Genomic DNA, 20,147 nt, shown 5'->3' with positions numbered 1-20,147 from the left:
CTCTTTCCAGAGTGTAAACCTGTTATTTTCTGAACCCGAAAATTGCTAAGCTCTTCCCAAGAAAAACTTCAACAGTTTTCTTTTTTCCAAAACCACCCTGTGTAAACAATATTCCTTTCCCATAAATAAGGTGTAGTTTGCTATTTCTGTTACTTAGCCAACAGAAAAAGTGTCAGTCCTGTAGACCAATAATGTGTCTTCTTAGCACAACATGTTATAAAAAGACTAAATAAGTTGTAAATAAAACCTTCTAATTTCTACTGCCTTCTAACTGAAGTCAAACATCTTTATTTCATGTCCTACTGCGACACCAGAGCGCTCCTGGCACCAGATGTGATCCATGACTGAGTGTCCTCTAAAAACTGGGGCCAGTGACTTCTCACCTGAATTTCTTCAGTCATCAGAAAAACCCCACAAACTCCTGAAAGATCCATTCTGTATAGGCAGGCACCTGAAATATCTTCCTGTTTCCAGGCTTATGATGGGACTCAGCCCTAAGAAGTGCCCATTTGCCACTTAAATCCCAATAAGCAAAGTGAATCTTCCAGCAACTTCCACTGATCCCAGCCAGGAATGGTTTGGGTGGGAAGGGACCTCAAAGGCCATCCAGTGCCACCCCTGCCATGGGCAGGGACACCTCCCACTGTCCCAAACCTGGCCTGGGACACTGCCAGGGGTCTGGGGACAGCCACAGCTGCTCTGGGGAACAATCTCTGGGCGATCCTGGCACGGCTGATGGAGCTCCTGAGGAAGGATTTGTAATCTGGAAGGCATCTGCACCTCAGAGGGGTTTCAAATGCTGAGGTATTCGCTGAGCACAACTGGCAAAGCTTTTCCCTTGGGCTGCCAGAGAGCAGGGAAAGAAAGGAGGGGAGAGTTTTCCTTCTCCCATCAGCCTCTCCTGACAAAAATTCAGGGAACAGCACGAATTGCTCCAGCACTAAAGGGAAATCTTTGCTGTGAACTGGAGCCTCCAGAGGGCACTGACCATCCCTGCAGTGCCACATCCTGAAATTCAGGAGGCTCCTGAGGGGGCAAATCCATCTTGGGTATTTAATACAACCACAGGACCACTGAACTTCCTGCATTTCCAGAGCTTTATGGAGGTGACCTATTAGAAATCCACCCACAAACAATCCGGGATGGCCACCAATCATTCCTGTGATGAAGAGCTGGAAACCAGGGACAGCCAAAACCCAGAAGTTTTTGTAACTATTGCCCCAAATATGTAAAAAACAGGACTGAGAGGAAACAAAAATAGAAAATCGGGAGTAGCCCACAGGAGATCAGGAATACAACACAGAGCCCAGAATTCCCTATTTTCCTTTTAGGAGCAAGTCCTACACAACCTCTCAGGAGTATCCCAAAAGAATGAGCCACTCACTCAGGAATTTGGCCAGTATTATAAATCACAAGCTCTGTTATGAGAAAGTATATTTAGCCTTTTTTTTTTTTTTTTTAAATTTCTATTTTAAATTTTCTCCTTAGTTCCCCAACTTTTGGGTCATATTTGCAAATACTCCTTAGAACCACTTCAACCTGGCCCTTCCTATTTAAATGCACTAAGCCCTCCTGCACTGTGCCCTTGCTCAGGGGCTTTGTGTCAAATTTTCTTTAAAAAAACCCTTTATTTGTGCAGCTTTTACAGTGCCTGCACTCAGAGCAGGGCTATGGCTGAGGATTGAACGTGTGTCAGCAGAAATACCAAATGGAGTGTTTAATGTGGGGCCCAGAGCTGGCCCCACATCATGGAATTCCCACCCAAAAACCACGATAATCTTTTCAAAAGCAACTGAAGCTCACTGGGACTTCAGAGTAAGTTCAGAGAGTTCAGATTTTATCCTGGGTTTGCTTTTTTTTAAGCAGAAATTATAGAATTTCTATGACAGAGTATCTGGAAAATCTCCCTAATTGTTTGCATGTTGGATTTTTTGGCTGTATTTTAATTTAGAAGGAGAACTCTGGGCTCATTTGGATGGGGCTCCTCGTCCTCCACAGTCCATCTAAAGAGAACCCTAGGCATAATTAGCAGTAAATTTAATTGCTCAAAGTTCATTTAACACTGCAGGGTAAGAAAAGCTAAGGAGGGGCAGGCCAGGGAAAGGGCCTGGCCCTCACAGTCACTCCCTGGGCCTGAACTTTTCCTGGCAGCTCCAAACTCTCCTCTGTTCTGCACTGACAGGAATTTAGGGCTCATTTGGATGTCTTAATGCCTGCTGTGATTTTTTTTGTCTTCATTTGCCTCACGCACCTTCTCACTCTGTAACAATTATCATCACATTTGCAGCAAATTTTAATTATTATTTGCTGAAGTGGTTTCTTTATATTTGCTGTTAATGTGCTTTTTGTGAGACTTCCTTCTCTCCTGCCCACGAACTGTGCTACATTATTCATGACTTCTCTGCAATTTGATGTCAATTCTCCTGCAATCATCCCTTGCAATTTTGAAGTATGTTGTTGTTTTCTAATCAGAATTTCTGACTGAACTATTCAGCAAGTGTTAATGAGCAGAACCATTTCAGGGGGAGATTTCTTTAGGTACCTAATTCAAAGGTGGTCCCATGAGCTGTCATGCTCCAGGTGCTGGATCTCCTGCCCTTGGTCACCATCACTGAGAACTCGTAGAGGGTGTTTGGCTTCAGCCCCGTCACCAGGTAGCTCAGAGTGGTGGCATTTGCAGTCTGAAAGGGAAAGCAGGGTCAGCATTTCCCACAGCCCTCAGACTCCCCCAGCCTACGTGTTTCAGCACTTCCAGAGCCACACTCATTAATTCTGGTTCTCCTCTGTCGTGCCAATTCGTTAATCAAATATCAACGTTTATCCTCCACTAGAAATTCTACAATCAAGCAGGAGCCCTTAACAGCAGTCAATTAGAAATGAAAAAAGACAACACAAGGTCCAGGGCCCCCTCGTGATGCAGTGGTTAAACCCCTGTTTACCTGGGGGTTCATTTACAGCATTTCAGTAACTCCTCTGGCTGAGGAAAACAAAAAGCACAGCAAAGAACAATCCTGCTTGGAAGCTGGAGCTGCCTCCCAGATCCCTGCTGGAATTTCCACAACAACCTTAAATGTCAACTGAAGATACACTTGTGAGCTTGAAGAGAATGAAGCTTTACTAAGATGTAGATTCTTTTCAGAAAAAAATGGTTATTTAGGATCACACAAGGAAACTACACGTAGCTCAGAGTGGAATTCGTAATTCAGAGTTTATAAAGATCTGGTGTTTGTTTTAAATGGCTTCAGCACCAAGAGAATGTACTGGAGGCCCATGGAAAAGCAGGAAAGCTGTATTTACAGATATGGATACTGCTCACCTTGACCTGCAGTGGTCTAAACACGGAATTAAAGAGTGCTTTCAGGATCTGACAGGGCCATACAGCACCTGGAACAGCCCCCAGAAACCACTGAGTGCAGCTGATTTATTGCCAAGGTAAAGGCACCTTTCCTGAAAGCTCCAGCAGGGACAAAGAAACCCTGAGATCTCCAATATTTATTTCTTTTTTATTTCTTACAAGGCACGGAAGTTCAGGAAATGATGATCCAAGGGATGGCAGTGATTTGTGCCCAGGGCTTTGCTGCCTGTGGCCAGCCAACAAAGACTCATAAAATGAATTACAATGAAATCCTCCATTGGCTTTGGGCTTCTCCTTGGTACACACTCAGTGCAGTTTGGAGAGGGTGGGACTGTGGCTGAGGGGCTGGGGCACAGCTGGAATGGGCACAGCTGGAATGGGCACAGCTCCCTGGGGAAGGCAGGGAACAGAGGCCTCTCTGGGAGGGATGCAATGACAAGTCCAAGGCAGGAATTTTCCCTCCCATCTGCCATTACCAGCTGCCTTACCCCAAAAAGCTCTTCCCTCTCTGGGATGCTGGAATTCCCAGCAGTATTTAAGCATTCCAATATTTGTATTATTTGATGTGGCAGCTGGGCTCCTTTTCCAGGTGAAAGTTGTGTTTCCCACCTCTGGCTGTGAATCTTTTAGTTTCCCTGAGAATCCCACTGAGTGTGAATGACACACCTGAGCCCCCCTGGAGTGGCAGACTCCACCATTTAACAACACTTTATTATTCTTTTTAAGATCTCATCCTATCCCAGGGTACCAAACCCTGCTCAACTAGAAATAAACTCCATAAATACGACCCTGAACAATTTCTCTTTTATGCAGTCCTAAAAGATCCAACCTTTTAATATTTTCATTGATCCCTGAGGGATCCCAGGTAGCTGCAGGACAACCCCACACACCAACAAGGAGGGCTTTGGAAAACTGCTCCATGTTAGTGAGGGACACAGCTCAAAGCACAGGGCTGCAGCCCATCTGTTCTGGGTTTCCAGGCACAATCCTGCACAAAGTGAGGAAAAGGAGGCTCCTTGGGGAGGAAACACTCGTGTCAGGAGCACACAGCCTCCTCCTCAGGAGTCTGTGACAGGGCAGAAAATCTCAGTGAATGGGCTCAGCACCTAATCTAGGGATGAGGGGAGAATGAAACCCCACTGAGCCGAGCAGATGCAGCTCTGGATGCTGCAGAGGTGAGGCAGGATTTCTGTCCCCAGGAATGGGGACACTCCAAAGCCTCTGGAGGCAGCGAGCAGGAGCTGCAGAGGGGCCAGGGCAAGCAGGGAAGTTACCACAGCCTGACTGAGATCCAGCACTCTCTGCACGGGGTCTGACCTCCCAAAAACATCCAGCAGTGCAGGGGAGCATTTCCAACAGAAACAAGGCAAGAAAAGCAGGATGTGGGTTCTCCACACACCACGGGTTACACGTGATTGGAGCAAATACCTCAAACTTCTCTGCTTCAGGCAAATCCTTTCTACAATTTTGAGCAGTTTTAAACTATATTTCATCATTCCATGTTGGTTTTGGTCACAGTAAAACTTGTTGCCCACTGACCACCAGCATTGGAACAGCAGGAATAGCAAATTTACTATTTTATTCCGTCTTCTATTTCATTTCTTTCTTTTAAGCAATTAGCTAATGAAACTGCAGCTTTATTTAAACCACTCCTGAGACATCCTGTGCACATGACTCAGGAATGTGGCTCAGGAGTAACCTGCCTTTAGAGAAGGAATACACACATATTTACATCTTTTCATTTCAATAAAGAAAAGATCTGGGTTATAACAAGCTGGCTCTGCAGGAGCATAAAGGGAGCTCCACTGGCTGGGTATTTTAACAACCAGTTCCTCTGAGTCTCGTTACAAATGTGAAATTTGCAGTCAGCAGCTTTGAGCCCTCCAGGTAACTCTGAAAATTAATAAAAAAAATCCAACCAGCCACCAAACCAAACCCCAAATCCAGTCTCCAAATCAAAACACATGAAAATGGAGGAAGGCAAGGATATAATAAAGTTTTTGTTGTGTGTTTTGAAGCCAGTCAGCTCCCAAAGGAAAGGTTCACTATCAGCTTTGCACAAACTGAAAAGGTTCTAAAAGGAAACTTCAGATCATGGGACTAAATCTGTTTCTTGCATGGCTCAGTGAGGAGCCAGTCACCTTGGAAAACCTGGAATTCTTTAGTGACACCCCTTGGAATGCTTTAGTGACTCTCCCGAGGGGAGCCCACACCTTTCACTGCCAGGACCAGGGCAGGGGGCAGCTTCAAACTATCACTGTGTCCACAGAACAGAACAACTCTGGAAGTTCCTCTTCCTTCCCTGAAGCAGCTCCAACATCCACTCCCACACCAGCTCCTCCCCACAGGGGACACAAAAGAACTGCTCCTACCAGACCCAGAGCAGTCCTGGTGCTCCAAGGCCCATCCTGGCAGCTCATCTCAGCTGTGCCTTCCCCTGGGAGCAGAGCTGGAGGAATCCTGCCCCTCCAAGGAGCCCAGCAGCATTCCCAGAGCTGGGCCTTCCCCTTGATGCCTCAAGTTTTCTCTCTCCTGTATTCCAGGTTCTGTGGTGCCCAGGGGCAGCTCTGAGCTCACAGTCAGTGTCACTCAGCTCTGCACACAGCAGGGACACAAAACAAATCCTTCTCCTGCTGCACACCAAGGACAACTTTCAGCCCCAAAGCACAACCAAGGGTGGGCTGGAGGGAGGGACAAGAAGGATGGGACCTCACAGCCTGGAGCTGGGATGGGACAATTCAACCCCAATGTGCAAATGGACCAAAACTTATAAAAGTGTGAGACCTTGTGGCTGCTTGTCCATTTTGTGACCATTTGGGGTCCATTTTGTGACCATTTGGGGTCTGTTTTGTGACCATTCTTAGTCCACCCTGGGTGTAGCCGTGGCCAGGCCTGTCCTGCCCAAGGTGTGCCCTAAAGCCCTTTCAGTCACTCTCTGCTCTGTTCTCCAGCTCTGCCCAGTCCCTGCCCCAGGCCAGCATCCCCCTGCAGCCCTCAGTACCTTGTACTTGGTGTTGGCAGGGATGTTGGTTTTCCAGCGGACGGTGTAGAACCGCGCGTCCGTGATCTTCTGGTTCTTGGGCAGGGAGTTGTCTGCCCAAGTGATCCTGATGGTGTCATGGCTCAGGATGGAAGCCTGAACTCCCACCGGGGGCATCATGGGAGACGGATCTGGCACTGGAGTGTATGGAGCATTAATAACAAACAAATCAACCTCGGAAGTGTCTGGGCAATCCGTGGGGAAAAGGCCCAGTGGTTTATAATTCAAAAGGGAGGAGGTGGCATTTTAATGTCAACCAAAACAAAAAACAAAAGAAGAGGGGATGCAGGGAAGTGCAATGAGATGGAAGGTGAGGAATGGAGAGAAAGAGAGAAAAGCCAGAGTTAATAGGTGACATCAGACTGGGCAATAACATCACTCTTGCATTGTCCTCCCTCCTCCAAACAGTAAAACAACAAATCCCTGCTGGCATAGCTCTAATTAGTGCCCAGGGCACTCAGCCGTGGCCTGGGAACCCCAAACACTCAGCCACTGTAACTTCATTTGCCTGGAGTGTCCACTGAGTCCTCTCCCAGAGAACAACGAGGAGGACACAGAGCTGGAGCTCTGCATGGGCAAATTCCCAAACACACTGGGACCCCCCAAAAGGCACCTTCAAAGGAAGGCTCTGAGTGAGAGACCAACTTGCAGCAACTGTGAAACTGCAATTCCAGCATCCTCTGGAGAATCCCCAGCATTCCAGGACTAACTCATCAGGACTAACCCCACGTGTTGCAGCTCCACCAAATTCCTGGGTGCTGTCAGCAGGCTGGGAGGGAGCCCAGTGAGCCAAGGCATGGCCCAGCTCACCTGCACACCTCTTTTCCTTATGGATTACAAGCCCAAATTAAAAACTGCCCAGATTTTGTTTAGTGTGAGTGACAACAGAGGGACACAAAGCAAACACAGGCATCCTGTTCAAAGATCTCAGTGAACGAGACCATAACCCCCCTAAAAGGCTGAGGGCCTTTAGAACTGCACCCACATGGATTGTGCTCAGGCGAGGGGAACATTTGGAGCGAGAACATCCATTAGTAGGTGTCAGGTGAGTTTGCAATTTACAAATGAGCCAAATTTAGGTGGTTTATGGGGAACGTGCGAGGCCAAGCAGTGACAGGGACAGAGAGCACGGGAGGAACTGACAGCCAGGAGCTTTCCATCACCCCCAGCCCTGGGCAGGACTCACCAGAGTGGGGCCGGGTCACAGCGCTCTCGTACAGGGGGATCCCTTCCCCCACGTTGTTGAAGGCTTTCAGGGTTATCACATAGTGGGAGCTGGGATCTGAAGGGGAAAAGAAATCAGCACAATCAACGAATCCTGGTTTCTGCTTCTCCATACCTGCTTCGTTCAGTATTTTAATTTTGAACTGGAATATGTGATTTGAACTGAGAAAGGCTCCACACGGACCTTCTGTTCACGGCCACAGAATCCCAGACTGGTTTGGGTTGGAAAGGACCTTAAAGTCCATCTCATTCCACCCCCTGCCTGGGCAGGGACACCACAGCTTGAGTCTATAGTTACAGCAAATCTACCTTCAAGCACAGCCAAATCCAGGAGCGAGAAAACCAATTTAAAAGAACCAAAACCAAAATGACTTAAAGCTCTGATTTGATGGAATTCCCAATATCGCTCTTTCAGACTATTTAACCTCCCACAGAGAGTTCTGTGGAGGGGTGAACCTTTATTTTTCCTTTCCAAGGAGCCAGCAGTGAATCCTGGTGACATTTCAGCCCCTCCTTCTCCCGCAGCTCCGCACAGAGCGCGGCGAACTCGGGCTGCTCCCATGGAAGGAGTGCTGAGGGAGGCTGTGCTCGGCCCAGCTCCCATCCCCTGCACTCACCCAGGTTCTCAATGGTGTAGTATCTCTGTTTGTAGTCCACCTTGATGGTCTGGGCGTGGGGGCTGCCGATGCCGTAGCCGATGGCGTAGCCCCTGACCACCACGTCCTGGTTCTCGGGAGGCGTCCAGCTCACCACGATGCTGGTGACCAGCGGCCGCACGTGCAGGGAGCTGGGCACCTCGGGCACACGGCTCTCTGCAGGCAAAGGGAGGCACTGCATGGCTTTTGGCTCGCCAGTCAAGGCAAGGACACGAAAACAGTGAGGCAGGAAGGTCAAACAAAGCGGCTCTGTGCGTTGGAATGAGCACAAGGAAATTCGGGTGTGCAGGAGAGAGCACGTGGACAGAGCCATAGCTGGTCTGCCATGTCTTCTAAGTGCAGCTAACAAGCAATTTGCAAGTTCCCAGATAAAGCTATTTTAAGAATGAGAAGTTCCTTTAACACAACTATCTGCTCTGAGGGTGAAAAACAAATGCACCTGTAATACCAAGGGATTTGTCCCATGAGGATCAGTAAAGATAATATGTGAACAATCCAAGAATAGACAAGTGGAATGCCTTTTACTAACCAACAGAATAATTAACAAGAAAGCTATTAACCAATTAGAAGGTTTGTAAACACTGTATAAACGATAGCATGCTGCCATAATAAACAAGAACCTTCTGAAAACTTAATACTGTGCCACTTTATGTGTCGTGACTGTCTCTACAATGACAAGAGCACAGAGCTCCAAGAGCAGAATAGTAATATGACATTCCAATAGATCCTCCCTTTAAAAGGCAGGACAGTTGTGCTGAAGCTTAAGGGGTTGGGGTGGGTTTTGTATCAGATCTGCCCAGGCAGATCCACACTGCTCATGTTGCCACCCAGTTTTCCAAATACACACCAGTTTTATCCCATCCTTCCCCTCCACAAATTAATCTACTTTCAATTCCATCATATTCTTTACTTGTGGGTATTACAGTTGTTACATGGAAAAGTCTGGTGATGAAAGAAAGGTTCCTGAGCTGGCTGTAGCATTAAATAGGAGATTCCACAGGTTTAAGAACTGCACTGCAAAGGATTCTCCTCCCTTGTCCTACAGTTGTCTCTGCCTAGATCCTTGGATTCCCACGATTCACACAACATAAGCAGGAACTACACAGCCACACTAAAAGCTCAGAAAATACAGAGTCCACATCAAATGTTCAAATCCTTCCCCCAAAAGTGTCACCCCATCCCACAGAGACAGGGAATGTGGATCCCTAACACCAGAACACTTCCACAACGTGCCACTGTAAGCCCTTAGTATTTCTCCTAAGAGGCTTTTCCCCACTATTGACTGGAACCTAAAAGCAATCTCCCAACTGTCCCTGGAGTGTCCCTAACTTTGGGTTCACTTCTCAAACCTGAAATAAATCCTTTTGTCAGGCGCCGGCAGATTAGGGATAATTCCCTGCAATAGCAAACTGAGCTCCCCACTCCAACTGGAATCAAGGACTTGTGCTTCCTGTAGGGATTTCATTTTAATGAAACACGCTGCATTTCTCTACAAACATTTAATAAAGCACCACAACAGGATTATTTGGATCACAGCACAGCCCTGGCCCCCAGCCCGGGGAGCTCTTGGGCTGCTGCTGCCACAGCCCAGCAGCTCCAGTCCCCAGCTACTGAACACAGCAAAGCTCCAAGTGCAGCAGGAGAGGTGACATTTCCACTGCCCTGGGGACAAACCCTGTGCAACTGTTCAACACCTCCTGCTCTGCACCCAGGGGAAACCTGCTCCAGCTCCAACGTGGAATTGTGACACTCCTGCTCCCCTTGACATCCATGGGATGTAAGCTCCTTACATCCCTTCAGTTATTTTCTATTTAAACTCAAAAAGCAGCCCTGGAATAAAAGGAAATGATGCCTCATGTGTCTGTTGAACAGAAGATTCAACAAGAAGAGCTGTAAATGCATTTGCATGGTGTTAAAATGATCCACATGAGCTTTCTAAAAAAGGAAACCCAAGAAATGCAGTGTGCACACACAGAACTCACAGGTGTATGCAGAGCTATATGAATGTCATGTTATGTTGTCTTAAATGTCAATTTTTCATACTTTATTCAATGGAAAGAACGTGTAGGAAGTCAGATTTCCTGCAACATTTGGAGGTGAAAAAATCTAAATGACAAAGCCAGAAGAAAAGGAAAATGTTATTTTTCTTCTTCTTCCTTCTGCCCTGTTTAAATTTAAATTTAATCCTGGTGCTGTGCTCTGGCAAAGTGCTGTTAACTCCAGCTCAGGGACACTTCCATTGCCCTGTGAGGTGTTCACTCACAGAGCTCTGCCCTATTTCAGGGACCTGACAGCTCCAAGGGTGTGTCACATCCACTAAGGGCCAGCAGACACAGAGATCAGGAATTTCCAGTATCCACATTCCTGAACTGCTCTGCTCACACTAGAGAACGAGCAGCAGGAGGACCAGGATCAGGCTGACCATCAGCTTTGCACAGACAGGGACGGGAGAAGGGTTTTCCAGGCTTCTCAAGCCGACTGCTGAAGGCTCCTCCAGCAGCAGAGAGCAAATATTGTCCCATTTCCATTATTCCAGCTGCCAGGATCACTCAGCCTGCTCTGGCACAGCACACAAATGCATGGACTTGGTCAGACAGATCCCCTCTGGAGGAGAACCCTCTACAGCACATGCAGAGAGCTTTGGAATATCCCACTGAATGCTCCAACAAGCTCAGGAACCTTTCTGCCATCACTGGAATTTTCAATGTAATTATCCTAATAACCACAATTTCAATATAATTTTTACTTAATACCCAGAACAGAATTTCTGATGGGAGACCTGGTGCAGAAAATATGGAAAATATAATTCATCTCCCTTTTCTTCTGTGCAAAATAAGTTACTGTGGGTCAAAGAAAACACAGCACCAACATGGGGTAAGACTGAAAAGCATTTTCTATGATTTCTTTCCTACTGTGACATCTCATTGCCACTATAAATGAGTATTTCTTAGCAGAAGGCACTTGGTGCCAACATACAGCAGTAGGAAGTGTAGAAGCAGAGTTCCATGTCAAGCCACGTTTCTGACTTGACAAGAATTTTCTTTTGAAACAGAAATTGATGTCAACGCTAAACCAACCCCACCGTGGGCCTAGAAGAGAAGTGAGAACACAGTGGTCTGCCTTTCCAGGAGGCAGGCAGGTGCAGGAGAAACGCAGTGGCAGAGTTCCCAGCCGTGCTGCCCCAGCCCAGGTGTCTCACCGTCCAGGTCGCTCTCGAAGGTCTCAGCTGACACCCAGTCGGTGGCGGGGCCGGTGCCGTTGACGGTCATCGCGGCCACGCGGAAACTGTACTCGGTGCCTCGCTCCAGCCCTGCAGGACACAGCCCATGCATCTCTGAGCCTGGGAACTCCCGCAGCTCCATGGCCTCAGCAATTTCCATAGATCCACCAGCCTGGGAACTCCCTCAGCTCCATGGCCTTGCAAATTCTCACAGCTCCATCACCTTGGAAATTCCCACATCACCTTGGAAATTCCCACAGCTCCATCACCTTGGCAATTCCCACAGCTCCATCACCTTGGCAATTCCCACAGCTCCATCACCTTGGCAATTCCCACAGCTCCATCACCTTGGCAATTCCCACAGCTCCATCACCTTGGCAATTCCCGCATCACCTTGGCAATTCCCACAGCTCCACCACCTTGGCAATTCCCACAGCTCCACCAGCCTGGGAATTCCCACAGCTTCATGGCCTTGGCAGTTCCCACAGCTCCATCACCTTGGCAATTCCCACAGATCCACCACTTTGGCAATTCCCAAAGATCCATCAGCCTGGGAATTCCCACAGCTCCATCAGCCTGGGAATTCCCACAGCTCCATCAGCCTGGGAATTCCCACAGCTCCATCAGCCTGGGAATTCCCACAGCTCCACCACCTTGGCAATTCCCACAGATCCATCAGCCAGGGAATTCCCACAGATCCAAGTTAAATCCCAGGAATCATGGACATCCCAGCCTTCCATCCCTGCTGTCCCCACAGCATCAGCACTGGAAAGGACTGGGAGGGCCTGTTTGCAACCATGTTTTAACTTACGGCTGTTAATTGGTTTAATTAATTAGTTGTAAGAACAGGAACACACCCCCACCATCACCAAACCTGGGGGTGGCACTGAGGCAGCAGGTGAGCAAATCACACAGTTGTTTAATGCATGTAAGAGTCTACTAAAAAATCAGAGCACTGTGAAAAGGCACTCCAAATTTGATATACTGGATCTCTCCAGCAGGTTTTGTTGCTGGCAAAAATACACTGGAATTACAGGAACATCTCAATTCTGTGAGAAAACTGAGACTTACTAAGTCACAGCTGGAGTTTCTGAGGAAAATCAGAGTATCCTGTTAGAAACTCTTCCAGAATCTCCCAGTTTCTTCTCTTTTGACCAAGCATTCATTTGGAGAGATTTTAAAGGGAACACTACATGCATTGCTTCTTCCTGCTGTACCCTGGTGGCAACATGTGACTGACACTGAGTGATGGACTAGACTGGATTTTTAGGTGTACAGAGGGATGAAAGGCATTCCCTCTAGACATGAGGGGGGTATTTTAGGGATGCCTGAGGTCAGGATCCCCAGGGCTCAGAGCTGGGTCCAGGTGCCTGTGCCAACCCTGCCCAGCCCCTGCTCCACACCTCCATCTCTGGCATTTGGGCACACAGTGAGCCCGGAGTCACCTTCTCCAAACCTTTTATAAACATTTTACAAGAAATCATCCAGTCCATTTAACAAATCCATGGCCAAATCAGGGCTGGGAATCAGGTCACCAGGCCCCAGGCAGCCCACACGACCCCAGAGCTCCTTTGGGAGCTGCTTCTGTTTGTCCTCCGAGGCAGGAACCCCATGGAATCCTGTCCCTGAGCCCCCAAACACAGCCAGGAGCCCAGGGAGGACAGAACCCTGCAGGAATCCTGTCCCTGAGCCCCTAAACACAGCCAGGAGCCCAGGGAGGACAGAACCCTGCAGGAATCCTGTCCCTGAGCCCCCAAACACAGCCAGGAGCCCAGGGAGGACAGAACCCTGTCCCTGAGCCCCCAAACACAGCCAGGAGCCCAGGGAGGACAGAACCCTGCAGGAATCCTGTCCCTGAGCCCCCAAACACAGCCAGGAGCCCAGGGAGGACAGAACCCTGTCCCTGAGCCCCCAAACACAGCCAGGAGCCCAGGGAGGACAGAACCCTGCAGGAATCCTGTCTCTGAGCCCCCAAACACAGCCAGGAGCCCAGGGAGGACAGAACCCTGTCCCTGAGGCCCCAGACACAGCCAGGAGCCCTGGGGAGGCCAGGCCCTGCTCACCTTCGATGAGCTGGGACAGCTGGGTGCCCCCCACGCTCTCGGTGACGTCGCTCTTGCGGGACACTTTGCGGTAGCGGATTTTGTATCCTGTGATCTGCCCGCTCTGGGTCCCAGCAGGAGGGGGCTGCCACTGCAGCAGGATGCTCTGGGGAAGGCAGCACAGGAAGGTATTCAGAAAAACGTCTTTAGGAGAGCTTTAAAAAAAAAATAAATCTCCACACACAATTCCAAAGGCACCAATGGCCAAATATTCCGGTTTCTCTTCTCAAGTGGCCGAGGCACGCCACAAGTGTGTCTGTGTGTGCCCACACTGCAAACAGTGAGCAGGGATTCCAGCTCTGATCCTCCAGGGCCTCATTAAACCCCTCCCATCCTCAGCACTGTCACTGCATCCCACCATGGCCAGCCCACAGCTGGACTGCAGTTTCTCCAAGCTCCACATTCAGATATTCTCTATAAAGAGCTCAAAAGCTGCATGGGAGGAAAAAGACCCAAAGCAGCTCCAAAATGTGGCCAACCTAAGACCGCCCCCCAGCCTTTTATTTACCCACTGCCAGCAGGAAATCCTCCAATCTTACCTTGGAATTCCGTACCTCCAGCGTTAGATTCTGCGGTGGAGCACTGGGGACTGGAAACATTAAAAGAATTACAACCTCAAAACTTTCAAAAATTGTATTTCCACACTCAACTAACTCTCTGCTCTCATTTGCTATGGAAGTACAAACCACTCTTTTTAAGGCAGCACATAAAGGAATTACCAATCCTCCCAGAGGTACTTTCTGACACAGTGAATGGCTGAGGAGGGTTCTGTATTTTCATCATGAAGAAAAAACTCTTTATTCAGGTCTTTATTTTCACACCTATCTAAATATGTTTTATATTTAAAAGCACTTCTCAAACTCTTATAGAAAGTATATCCCACCCAGCTCTTTCCCAAGGCAAATCTTTAATGTTTAAATTTCTGGCCTGGATTTTGTTATCCTGATTTTCTGTAACACAGAACTTCTGAGGCCCCAGGGCCCTGTGACAGTGAGGAGGTGAAGAGCACCTCAGACACTGGGGCTGCCTTTGAACTCCCACTCTTTGCTTGTTCTTTACTTGCTGCACAGGGCAGTGAAATCCAGGCAAAAAGGGAGAGGAAGAAAACCCCTGGGAGCAGGGAATTCCTTGTGGCACCACAGCAAACACTGCCCCTGGCAGAGCTGAGGCTTCCCTGGCAGGAAGGGGAGGCTCCAGTGAAGCACAACGATGGGCAAGGAGCACAGGCACAAAGAGGGGTGAGGACTGCTCCAGCCTGCAGGATTCATTTTCCAAATAACTCAGCCCAGCCACGGGGAACATCCCAGAGAACCCCCCTGAGGGGATCAAGTGGAAGAAGAGTTTGTAAAGGCTCACTGGGATGGGGTAAAACCAACCACCCTCACCCACCAGCACAGGCAGAAATGGAGAGGAGCAGGATCTGCCTTCCCTTCCCTTGGCAACCCACCTTCACACCTGAGGGTGGAGAGCTGTGGGCTTGAGAAGCAGCGGAGTGAAGAGGAGAGGACACCAAGCCAAGCTTTGTTCCTCCAGGGCCACCCCTGCCATGGGCAGGGACACCTCCCACCATCCCAGGGGGCTCCAAGCCCCGTCCAACCTGGCCTGGGACACCTCAGGGATCCACCCTGTGCCTCCCCACCCTCCCAGGGAAGAACAGGAATTTGCTGTGGGAAAGCATCTCCTGGAGTGGGACAGCACGTGGAGAGCAGCAGGACATGCTGATGGCTCAGAGACTGTGAGGGATCAGATTCCACTGCCAGCTGTAATCCCTGATCAGCAATTCCAGGACAGGAGAAGCAATCCTCAGGAGCACCACATGAACCTGGGTTCAAATGGTAATAATACCTGCAGAGTTATCCCTGCAACAAGGCACTGGAACAGATTAGGAGCAAAAACCTACATAAAAATGCAGATGCTTTGTTAAATCAGGGCTAAAGGAAGCTTAGGGAGAAATCCCTGCAAGGAACACAGATACTGCTCCTGGACACCACAACAGGAAAACATTGGAGGGAAATGTGCATCATTTTGGAAAGATTTGAGAGTTTGCCTGGGTTATGAGAATGAAAGCAGCAAGATGACATCCTTCAGAGAGCTTTAGAAATTAAATACCTATAGGTGAAGTGTGTAAAATGAAGTTGCAGAAGAAAGAGCTCCAAGGAAAACTTCAAAATGACATTGTAAGTAGTAATAAATTCTTCTCCAACCAACCAAGGAGCTAGCAGCCCTTTAGAGGAATCAGTGGGCAAATGGTCAGGCAGGGGAGAAAAAGACAAAGATGAGGCCACAGGGGAAAGGTTTCCTTGACACACCCTTCCAAAGGATCCCCACTGTCCTCTAACTGAATTGAAGTAAGGGATTATGGAAGAGTCAGACCCAGGGAGCAGCAGCCTCTTGCCAGGGCCACGTGCTGTCCACCCAGGAATTCTCCAGGAACTGGGGAGTGAAGCAGCTGCAGGATTTCTGTAACCTCTCCCAGTTTCTCTTGATTCTGAAGGGGGTAAAGTGGTGCCAGCATTAAAATGGGAGCGCTCAAACTCCACCTGCTGGGCCAGAACCTTCCACCAAATCAATCAAAGTAACAATAAAGCGTGCAATTGAGAGAGCAGGAGCTAGAACAGGAGCAGAACAGGGATTTCTCCCTCTTTCCAGGGAAATCCCTTCAGTTTTAAGCAATGAGGGGATGGGAGGGAGGTGCCTGCCAGAGGAAGGAGCTGGTTGAAGGAAAGACCAGAGCAGGAAGGTACTGGGGAAGATGAGCTGGGGAGATCCCAGGCTGTGATCCTGTGGTAAAGAACTGCACAGAGACCTCAGAATGGCTCCTCTAAGTGCTCAGAAGAGCCCAAAAAGCTCCTCCAATGCAAGTAATGCCTCACTTACACCTTTGATAGCATTTTAGTCCCCTCTCCCTGAGTTTTTAAAACAAAGGAGAGAAGGAACTTGGAGAAAAGTCCAGAAAAGGGCACTAAAGGTTGAATCAGCTTCCACAGGAGAAATGGGTAACCAATCCTGTGTCTTTGGAAAATGGATGAACCAGGGAGACCATGGCAAAGGTGAACAGAATGAGGAGTGGGAATGAGGAGCAGTGGACACTGAGTGTTTCCTCTTTCAGGAGCACAGCCCCAGGCAGCAAGTGACCCCAACACAGTGCAGGGGCAGAGCGGACAGAAAGGGGGAATTCTGCAGAGGAAACTCATCTGTGGAACCTCTGCCCACTTGCTGTTGTGGATAAAGGCTGGGGTGAGTTTAAGAAGATGCTGACAGGGACTCATGGAACAGGAACTGAATTAGCAAACACACAGAAACCACTGCAAAGCCAGGAAGTGCCCCAGAAACAAACCTGGGCTCAGAGAGTGTTTGGGACAATATTCCCCTCTGCTCCTGGTCACTCCTGGGAGAGGATTCCAGGCTCTGCTCCCTTTCCCTCTGAGTGTTCATCTATATAAACTTCTGTCTAACAAATACAAGTTATCACTAACTCTGATCACTCTGCAGTTGCTCGTGTAGCTCTGCTCACATCACCTCTTTATCTGCTTTATAAAAAATACTGACCTCCCATCTGCTCCCACCACTCTGTGCAATGCATTTAAGAATATCTGTGCTGGAGTGCAAACACAGGAACACAATTAAAATAAAACCACTCCAAAACCAAGAGTCTTGCTCTTATGTGAGAGAACTAAGGAAATAATTTGGAGTTGGTGCCTTCAGTGTATTTTTTTTTCTGTCCATGCTCAATGTAGGCTCAATAACCCATGAAATAAACGGCTGATGCTAGAATGAAGGACACCATTGTTCTGGAATCACAACCCCAGACCCTTCTGCAGGTGGAGCAATTTTCCTTCCCCCCATCCTGGAAGGCCTCCGGGGGGATTCAGACCATGAACAGCCACACGCAACAACGAACAAACCCCATCAAAGTCTGGTTAAAGGTTCACCCGTCGGAAATGAGCAGCTAAAACCCCCAAACACAAGGAAGTGGAGCAGCTTTACCGTCTGACAGGGTCCTGACCAGGACGTCGTGGGTGGAGACGCCGGGGCCGTGTTTGTTGTAGGCCACCACGCGGAAGCTGTACTCGGTGAACTTCTTCAGCCCCGTCACCGTGTGTGACAGACCTGTCACGTCCACGTCCTGTCCCCAAAGACACCCCCAGGGCCAGCTCGGGTCAGCTCTGCAGTGCCACCAGCACCACAGAGCTCCTGCGCAGCCCAGGGCAGCAGTGACACCTCGGTGTCACCTTCAGGCACAGCCAGCATTGGGAGCATGCCAGCTCGGAGCTTCCAGGAGAAAATTCTCCCTGTCCTATTTAAATCCTAACACTTCTCCTCCTGGACATGAAAACAGACTGGAAACTCTCAGAATATCATACCACTATAACTACCATACCAATAATGTATATATTATTGGTATAGATATAACATATATATTCTATTATTAATATAATTATCACTACCAAACCTGTCATAATATATTATCACCATAATTGAAATAGTGGGATGCAGAAGTACAAAAGGCAACAGCCTTATTTAAAGACCGATGTGAAAAATATTTAAAAGCTAAGAAAAATATTCTTCCCTTTGCTTTTTATGATACTGATATGCAATCAGATGGGAATATGGTGAGCATTGGGATTAATCCTCATTCTCAGGTGGCAGCCCATACTTCTACAGAACACAGTGGAATACTAAGAAAATTAAATTAATTGTATGCTCAGCAATATCAAAATATCAGTCACTGGGTTCAACAACTCAAGACAGTTTGGATTAGAGATCATGCCAAAATCAGTGTTTAGCCTAAACTGCTAAAACCCAGCCCATAACTCTGTGCAAGTATCTTTAATATCATCTGCCCTAGAACAGCTCAACAAGGACAAGGCTGCTCTCTGCCTTCTCCTCTTGTGATGGGATGGAATTCCCCAAAAGCTACTTGATGCTGACAAGTAACAAAACAGGGCATCCCCAATAAAAAGGTTTCATTCCCAGCCCACGCACCAACATTTCACTCTGGAATTGTGACTTTAAGCCTTTCCCACACCTGAGGCTAAAGGATGCAGCCCGTGCGAGGAGCAGACCCTTGCCAAGGTGTGTGCAGCCCCTCAGGGCAGTGTGGGTGGCTGCAGCAGCCCCGTACCTGCTCGGTGTGCTGCCCCTTCTCCATGTAGTAGAGTTTGTAGTTCTGGATGTCCCCGTTGCCCGAGAGCGGCGTCTCCCAGGTGACGGTGACAGAGGTGGGGGAGCCGGAGGAGGCGCGGATGTTGGGAGCGGGGCCGGGCAGCTGGACTGCAACACAACAGGGGAGGGAGCTCCATCAGTGCCCTGCCCACCCCTGCACCCAGGAAAACGGGATTTCTCCCATTGTCACATGGAGCCACCGAGGGGCGGAAGGGTGCGACCAGATTTCCAAAGCAGATCCTGCTCCCTGGGTCCCTTTTGTCTACAATGACCCTAACAAGTTGTGGGGACTGACAGTGGTCAGAATATGGATTTTTAAGCTCCAGGCAGAAGCTTGAGGCCTCTAGGAAAGTCAAGTACAGAACTCTCTCAGTCTGGCCTGGGAAACCATAAAGAGGAACCCAAAATAACCTCATAGATCTCCTCCTCCTGATACCAGGTGTTTTTCCAACTTGTTTGCTGGTAAAGATGTTTACAAAAAGGTGGTGCTCCAAATGACCAATCATAGTCATTGTACCAAAACACTATATATAAAAGAATCTGTCTTTCAATAAACTTTGCTAAAAGCTCTCCAAAGAACCAGAGTTCTATGTGTTATTACATGAGCCACCCTGAATTGTAATAATAAGTGACTTGGCATTTACCTCAAGTTTTCTCTTTTTCAGCTAATGACCATTTAAAACATATAACCATCCCGTTATAACAGTTAAGAGAATTAAGCAAGGAATGTCCCATCAGTTCTTAAAGGTGACAATAAATCCCACAATCCCACTGACCTGGAAAATCTTTGGACACTGTGGTTCACAAGTACAACTTTTAAAAAGCATCAGATTCTGGGAAAGGTTACGAATAGGGAGAATAAAAAAATGAAATAACATCAGTACGGATCCCAAAGTGAGGGAAACTCCAGGAACATGCTGGCTCACCCTCGGGCTGTGTTGCCACCTTGAGCGGTGCCGAGCTCTCACCGGGGCCGTGCCTGTTCTGGGCCACGACCCGGAACACATAAACTGTCTCTGGCATCAGGTTCTGGATCATCACCTGGGTCTCTCCAGGACGACTGGTGTTCTCCACACGTTCCCTTTGGGAAACAAAAGGGTTGGGCACAGACAGCACCACTGATTAGTGAACGAGGAGGAGCTGCTCCTGCGGCGTGTCCCGGCTGAACGCACCCAAACGGGATTTACACTCTGCTCCCTGCACAACACCACAACCCTGTGCCAGGAGTGCTGCTGACAAACTGCTCCCCATCCTGCCACTTCCTTTTGCACAAAACCCAACACACTGAAGGAACAGAATAAATTACACTTGACACCCACAAACTCGGAGTGGTTTCTTTGTTATTCCCGTGACAGCAAGTGATAATTCACAATGACAGTTTATC

At 48.4% G+C, this 20,147-nt stretch overlaps 1 protein-coding gene across 7 annotated transcripts in view; it reads right to left on the bottom strand.

Moving 5' to 3' along the window:
• NEO1 (neogenin 1) overlaps window positions 1–20,147 on the bottom strand; it is a 174,528-nt gene that overhangs the window by 20,290 nt on the left and 134,091 nt on the right. For 6 of the 7 annotated variants that reach the window (XM_066328684.1, XM_066328689.1, XM_066328685.1 and 3 more), the window contains exons 9-18: window positions 19,690–19,844; window positions 18,723–18,871; window positions 17,585–17,723; window positions 14,137–14,186; window positions 13,559–13,703; window positions 11,475–11,585; window positions 8,237–8,431; window positions 7,582–7,677; window positions 6,357–6,580; window positions 2,543–2,681 (exon numbers count right to left, since the gene is read on the bottom strand). In XM_066328684.1, coding sequence (XP_066184781.1) covers window positions 2,543–2,681; window positions 6,357–6,580; window positions 7,582–7,677; window positions 8,237–8,431; window positions 11,475–11,585; window positions 13,559–13,703; window positions 14,137–14,186; window positions 17,585–17,723; window positions 18,723–18,871; window positions 19,690–19,844 — 1,403 coding nt within the window. The remainder of the gene's footprint in view (window positions 1–2,542; window positions 2,682–6,356; window positions 6,581–7,581; window positions 7,678–8,236; window positions 8,432–11,474; window positions 11,586–13,558; window positions 13,704–14,136; window positions 14,187–17,584; window positions 17,724–18,722; window positions 18,872–19,689; window positions 19,845–20,147) is intronic. The other variant, XM_066328686.1, reaches the window with a different exon arrangement.

The sequence above is a fragment of the Sylvia atricapilla genome, chromosome 13 (genome assembly GCF_009819655.1).
Source record: "Sylvia atricapilla isolate bSylAtr1 chromosome 13, bSylAtr1.pri, whole genome shotgun sequence".
Taxonomy (NCBI): Eukaryota; Metazoa; Chordata; class Aves; order Passeriformes; family Sylviidae; genus Sylvia; species Sylvia atricapilla.
Note: the sequence above shows the minus strand (reverse complement) of the source record. Positions and strands in the feature narration are given on the sequence as shown.